Here is a 7,432-nt window from a genome sequence, read left to right as displayed (position 1 = left end):
CCGCGGCCCCGCCCCAACGGCCGCGCACCTCCTCCCGCCCCGCCCTGCCCCAACGGCCGCGGCCCCGCCCCCCAGCGCGGGCACCTTAGCGGCGGTGGCGGCAAGCGGCGCCCAGAGCGGCGTGGGATGACRGCGACGATGGCGGCGGAGCGGCTCCGCGACGGCACCTGCCACTTCCAGCGCTCCAGGCTGCTCTGGATGATCGGCATCATCTTCGGCATGATTCTCCTCGGCGTAAGGAGCGGCGGCGGGCCCTTTCCCCCTTCCACTTCCCCCTCCGGCCGGGGCCGCCGGGCTCGGCAGCAGCGCTGGCCGCTCCCCGCCGCGGGGGCCGGGCTGCAGCTCCCCGGCGCCGGGGCTGCGAGGGCCGCGGGGCTCCTGCGGGCTCGCAGAAAGCCCATCAGCTGCAGGGCTTGTGGAACAGGCTTGCTTAGTGGTCTCGGTGAAATATGCTTCTGGGAGAAAAGCAAACTAAAAATGGTGCTCAGGCCTGGCCAGCTGATGAGGTAGCTGAACAAATCTGTGCAGGAAGTTCATAAAAAGGCATCGACTGGGTTCTGGAGTGAACCAAGGATGTAGTATTAAAGACATGCAGCATCTTGATGTACAGTTAGAATAGCACAAGTGCCACGATTCACGTGAGTTTGTGTTGCCAGAAGCCTGAGAAAATACCTTGAAAGCATGAAGTTAAAATGACATTTTGTCAGTAACACTCACCCAGGAGAGTGGTCCATTAACAAATAAGGCAGAATAACAAGTGATGGCTTTAGTTATAGACATTACAGCTGTTGTTGGAAGACAGTAAACTAGTTCAGTTACTGTGCAGTCTTGGTTTCTTAAGTCCTGAAAGAGGACTTCAGCTAGGGCAGGTCAGATTACYGTAGAGTGGAGATTAATGTCAGTTTTTTGGTCTGACAAGAGTTTATGAGAGTCTTCCATTGACTTCCACTCATAGTCATTTTTTTCAATGGTGCGTAGAGATCCACAAAAATAGAAGAATAACTACTATCAAGGCTGGCCAGGCAGCTCACAAAACTTTTGTATTGTTTCAAGAAATAGTGAGCTTCAAGCAAATTCTGTGTTTCGATGCATCATGCATCATCCTGGCACTATATAACGCAAGTTAAACTATAGTAGTTAGAAACTGCAGTGTTGATACTAGTGGGAAGAGAAGCCAACTTCAGCCCAGCTTAGTGTGTACCTTGCATTCCCAATGGACTTAAGGCTGACTATGCCTTAATAGCTTATTAAAATAAAAGTAGAAAGTGGTAAGCACTGTGCCTCTCAGTGCTGCAGAGAACTCAGTGATGGGAAAGATACCTAAACATTTAGTTATATCTCTGGTCTTGAATTTCATACTCTGTTCTCTAAAATATACCTAAATGTGAGTGGGTTTTTCCCCCCCCCCTTTTTTGAGGGGGGGGGGGAAAGCAACTGATTCTGTAGTTTTAAATACTTTAAAAAACATTGTTATTCTTCATTCCCAGTCTAGCAATTGTTTGAACTCTTCAGGACAGACTTTTGTCTGACATCATATGTAATAGGTAACAGGCTTACAAATTAAATGCCACTTAATGTACAGTTGCACACTTGGTACACAGATAGCAACCTTAAACTCATCAGCTTGGCATGTGGTATGTCAAGCAAAACAAATTTCATGGATTTGAATCCTCTTAGGCAAGTGTGCTTTTAAAGGCTAATAATCTTGCTGTTAGGAAAGAATGTGGCTCTTAGGCAAGGTTAGAGGAAAGAACAACTTACAATACTGTAAATAGGTGAGCCMTAAACAGTGTTAAACAGACATGAGAGAGAACAATGCGAAAACTAAAGATTAAATTTTTAGTAAATCTACCTTGAAGTATACTAACTCGAATCTTTTGTTGTTGTTGTTTTTGTTTTGTAGTGGGTGACACTTTTCCCTGCAACTATACCTTATAGTTATTTGGGAATATTTGGTACCTTTCTTAATTATTTAGTGGAGAACTACCACACGTGGGTATGCTACGGGTAAGTCATTTGGCTGTTTAATTTCTTTGCCATCTTTCTCACTCTCTTTCCCTCTCCTCTCTCTCTCTCTCTCAATATGCTCTGCTTAGTCTGTGTTAACAAGCTTTCCTGTAACCCAGCTGTTAATTACATTTAAAGAGCTCTCTTTTCAAGCCCTGTACAACTAAGGGAGTGAGGCAATAAATAGGCTGGAGAACAGATGGCCAAGGCCAGTCTGAAAGCCAGAAACTCAGCTGAGAATTTGGCATCTGCCTTGTTACAGTGAGAAAGAAAAAAAAATTAAGGTGCTGCTTCTGGAGACAGTTACTAGTCCATATTTACATTTCTTCCTGTAGTATCCCATCTTTTGTCAACTTACTACTCTGGTAGTCCCAATTCTCTCTTTAGGAGTCTTTTAATGCTCCACTTTTCCCAGCTTCAAATAAAGAACATTTCATATACTAATAACTTACCCTGATCCTGTCTACATTAAAACTAGTCTACTGAGGAAGCTGTTCATTGTGCTTAAGTTTTGCTGAGTTACAAACAACTTTTTTGKTTTTTTGGCTTACAGATAAGAGTTGGAGAACACTTTCCTGTAACCRGGAATCCAACTCACCAACTCTTTGTAAATGGGGTCTTGGACCGTTTTTAACTTTTTTCTTATCATGCATCATAGATAAGATAAATCTGAGTTACAGCCATGTATCTGTAGACAAACCTAAGCATTTTTAGTGATTGCTCAAAGCATCCTTTGCTTTAGGAAGACGTTGAACATAACCGAATACCCTGGGTAGTTTTTAATAAAGCTTTCATATGAAGACTGGTAGTCCAAGTTTGGCTAACAGTCACGTGGTATATTCTGAATCTAATCACATAATTGTTTTCATAGAGCTAAATGCATAAAACACTTAAGTAACTCATTAGGACTACTAAATACTGTAGATAGAAGAATAGATTTTGCATGCCTAACTAAGATCAATTTATCTTGCTTGCAGTAAGCAATTGGCTTAATCCAAGTGTTGAAAATCTTAAAAATATGTAGTGGATCCTCAAAGTGGGAGGTCTAGGTATACTGCATAAATTTTYGGTTGCTCTAACTTTCTCCATGGAGTTTAGTATATATTAAAATCTGCACTTTCTCTACACTTCTCTGCCCCCCCATGCTTCAGAGATAACATACATACATATATATATATATAAAAAATATATATATAAAATGCTTTAAGCTTAAAAAAAAAGAAGAAGTATCACTTCTGTGCTTCCAGTTTTCTATTCTCTGCAAAATGAACTTTGTATTCAACAGTATCCTTGTTATTTTCAACAAAAGTTGCTTTCTTTTTATTAGGTTCTGGGTATCCTGGTTGATTCAYATAGTAGAAGCCCTCTACAGTGTTAAGTTATGCCAGTAAGTTATCACCTTTCTCCTCTACCCTCACCCCTTATCTTAGATTCTCTGGAAAGGATTTCTGATGCAAGTGACTTCAGCTACAAACTGATTTTGGTGATTGTTAGTTGTAGTGTCATTTCTGARGACACTGATAAAATTCTTAAGTTCTTGCTTCAGTGATAACTTGCTAGCCTCCAAAAGAGGTTGCTGTCCCCACAATTGAGTTGTACACTTGTACTCAACTGTCCTAGATCTGGCATTATAATTAAAGCCCACCTTCATCGCCACCAGACTTCTCACTCGGCTACAGACACGTGCTCTCTTCTGGACTGTTGTACAAGGYGTCAAAGGTGGGAGATGGTAACTTGCAGAATTTGCAGCAAAGTCTGCCAGAGCACATGTCCACACCTTTGAACTCACTGTTCTTTATCTAAAGAACAATTCTAAAAAGAAATTGGCTAACAGGACAGAATATCTTTTTGTTCTTCACTATTAGSTCAGATAGTATGTTGCATAATACTTAAGGAAGTTGTGGAGGCAATCGGTAATGTAGAAGTACTCTGATAACTTTTGATGAGTTAAAATATGATGATAAAAACCTGAATTTTAAGACTACTAGTTACCCTGTTAAATAGATTGCATCCATCTTGTGAAAATACAGGACACTTCTGTTCAGGGCTACTTAWGATCTTGTACCTCTGGGGGGTTGTGAAATAAAACACTTAGTAGACTAAGCCTTATGTTAGGGCAAGTTATTCARAAAAAATACGCTGTCCAAACATCATTCTTGTATTCATTTGGATTTTGCTTAGAATATTTCAGAATACAGATATGACTTTTCATGGTTTTTTTTTAAAAAAAATTCTTGTGACCTGTACAAAGTTGCTGTTACCAAAGCTACAAGTTTTTTACCCTCACTGAGTTCAGGCTCCGTCTGTCACAAGTCTCTTGGCTTCAGGAGATGTTACCTGAGAAGACTTTGTTCCACTGAAAGCTATTTAATCTTGTTCTCAAGATAATAGAATATGGATGGATATTTTCTGCCTCCAAAATGGAGATTAGAAATTGTAATTACAAAGCTCCAGTTTTAGTTATAGCTTTAAAAAGTAAACTCTTCTGATTCTGCAAATAGATTATAGGTATATAGGCTTAAGGTAGTTTTAAGTGTGAAGGAATTTCATTACCAATGAACATACCTGATGGACACATCGTAATCAAGTTACTTAATGAAGTCTTACACAAAAACAATTAAGACTGTAGAAACAAATTAGCATTGTTTGCCCAGCATTTCTTTTTCCAGGAGTATTTCTGTAGTTCAGTCAGTAACTGTGGTTTACTATTAACACTAAACACCAYATACTCTTTACTGAGGTAAAAGACAGACTAGTGTTCTTCATGCCTCCTTAGTGACAAGCCTCAGTCATAAGCAGATAATTAGAGAAGTAGTAGGTATTATAGATTTGCTACTAAATAGCATTACTTTTGTCTAGTTTGTCTATATTTGCGTATTTGGTCTCTTCAAGTGTGCTTATTTTATATAAGCAAATTGAAATTTTAAGTCAGTTTCCCTATTTCTGCACCAAGCTGAAAACAGTGCAGTTCTGATTATAAAAGCTGTTCTTTCACAACTGGTCAGAAATGAAATAAGAGCTTGTGTCAATAAAATTTGCTACATGTTCATTTTGTACATGTAAATGATGCCTAACAACAGCTGAACTGTTTTAGCAAAGGTCAGTAGAGGGAGCTCTCTTTTAAATTAAGGAGTTAAAGCAGAGTTACAAGGATGGATAGAGACATTGGACCTTACTTTGCAAGTATCACAAGCCTACAAGACTAAATTTTGATGTCATGTTTTTGTTAATGTTACAGGTCTAAAGGCATCACTGACCCAGCAGTTCAGTTCCAGTGGTTCCTTCAGACGCTTTTATTTGGGTATGCTTCCTTCGGTCTTCTGGTGTCTTACAAACCGCCAGCTAAGAAGTACTACTAGAAGACTGAAATAAGGCTTTTACATTCTTCATACTCGTTTTTCAGAGAATAATCTAACCTACATGTCTAGGAGCTGTAATTAACTAAAGTTACATTCCTGCTACGTGATGCAGTGCCCTCTCAAAGCAACTCTGTTCTTACTAAATGAGAGACTTAATAGCTACAATTCACTGGGCCCTGTAGATAGTTCAGTAGAAATTGAGCCCTTCAATCTGGGGCTGCCAAGTTGAATCTCATTTATTATGCAACAGCCCTAAAGTTGTTTATTTGCTGTGTTTGACATAACTCATCTTCTCCAATATTTACTGAAGGGGAAAATCCCTGATAGCAGGTAGTAATGGTTACTAAGTTATTCTTTCATGTAGAGGAATTTTATTTCCTAACAGGAACAGTTATTTACAGCCACAAGGCTGTTTTGTGATAGGATTTAAGTTTTCTCTACAGGACCTTTTAATAGCCTTTTTTGGGGGGGAGGGGGGCAGCAGGGAAAGCATTAAAGCTTGGTCTTTGTCTTTTGGTTTGTTTAACCTAGTTTCTTCCAAAGAACAGGCCACTTTATTGCTGCAGGCACATTAAAAGAGACCAAGTCCCTGTTCAGATTGAGGTACAGGGATGAGTCAGGTTACACAAACTTGGCTTAACACATGTGCCTTAAGTTTTATGCAGCATGACCATCTTTTTTTCGAATGAAGATCTCAGTCTTTGATTTAGTATAGCCTAAATAGTAATCCTGTAGCTTTTATATATATATATAAAAAAAATAGTGAAGGAGAAAAAGTTAACATTCCAGAACATAGGTGAATATTTATGAATGAAAAGTAGACATACTAAATAAACATATGCCACTGTTACTCYCTGCAAATACTTCAATATATCAACATCTAGCTATCTTAAACATCACTTGATATTTTCTGTATGTATAGTGAGTCCAGTATGTTGTTTTAAGTATTTGGAAAAAAAAAAAAGAATTAGCCTGTCTTGTTTTAGCACTTTTAAAGAGTAATCATTATTTAAAATATTTTGCTGTGGAGAGTTTTACCTCTCCACCTGTGGTGCTACTGTTCTGGAAGAGGCCASGGAATGGTGGTTCTCCATCTAACAGAAAACCCAGTAAGGTATTAACAAGTAAATTTATGCCTTGTGCTACAGACTACAACACTACTGATAGAGAAGTCTTATTTGAGTACATGCATTTTTTGCTTTCAGTTGGTATTAAAAGCATGGAGAACTAAAGGGGCTGAAGGTTCTTTTTTTTTTTAAACAAAAAAAAAAGTCATCTGGTAAGATTAGCATCATCTAGATAACTGAAAAGCCAGATTTAGCAGCTAGAAATCTACAGCTGTGTCAAGAGCTTGGGCAGTGTTTTACTGTGTAACTTTATCCTGTGATCCTTGAAGAGTAAAATAATAATAATAATAATAATAATAAATCTTTATTCTGGAAATAAATGCCTGTATAAAATATTTTACCTGATGAGTCATCATCTTTACACACCAATATGAGTACTTGCACTTTGATCAGCTGTCTGTATGCTTTCCAAAACAAGTCCCTCAGAAGCCCAGTATTTCCAGACAGTAATTACATCAACACCTCACTGTTCCACTACAAAACAAACAGGAAAAACAGTCAAAACTTCACACTGCTCTAAAACAGGTATAGGCATAGTGCTATGCATTTCAAAGTGAGCTCTGGTTGAATTTAATCAGCATTAGATTGTGGAATATGAAGGGTTGAAAGGAATAGCTTTGCTTCAATACTTCCTCTGTACACAAATGCATCATAGAAAGAAGAGGTACACTAATAATGAGACCAGTTAAGCTCACAAGGAATTATGGTAGAAAACTTGTCTTAACTGCATGCTATTTTGCCTGCTCTTACTTGGGTTCCATTGTGCACTTTCTATCAATGAAACTGGGAGCGAGACCAGCATTGTCAAGCTAGCACCTCTCCAGCCACCATTCTGCAGAGCTGACCACGTCCAAGCCCTTGGCCATCCGGCTTTCACAGCCTTCCATCGGGGTCCTGCAATGGCTGTAGCTAGTGCACAGCTTTGAGCTTTAACAGCTT

At 39.3% G+C, this 7,432-nt stretch overlaps 1 protein-coding gene across 1 annotated transcript; it reads left to right on the top strand.

Moving 5' to 3' along the window:
- The first annotated feature begins 67 nt into the window (after positions 1–67).
- Positions 68–6,833, top strand: TMEM254 (transmembrane protein 254). Its single transcript, XM_085312325.1, has 4 exons — positions 68–234; positions 1,904–2,007; positions 3,335–3,394; positions 5,246–6,833. The coding sequence occupies exons 1-4, from the start codon at positions 127–129 to the stop codon at positions 5,364–5,366; spliced, it is 393 nt and encodes a 130-aa protein (XP_085168451.1). The 5' UTR covers positions 68–126; the 3' UTR covers positions 5,367–6,833.
- The last annotated feature ends 599 nt before the right edge of the window (positions 6,834–7,432 follow it).

Source organism: Rhea americana, unplaced genomic scaffold, assembly GCF_003343005.1.
Source record: "Rhea americana isolate MKP2758 unplaced genomic scaffold, rheAme1 scaffold_36, whole genome shotgun sequence".
NCBI classification, from domain to species: domain Eukaryota; kingdom Metazoa; phylum Chordata; class Aves; order Rheiformes; family Rheidae; genus Rhea; species Rhea americana.
The sequence above is the reverse complement of the archived record's forward strand: the minus strand, read 5'-3'. Positions and strand labels throughout refer to the sequence as shown.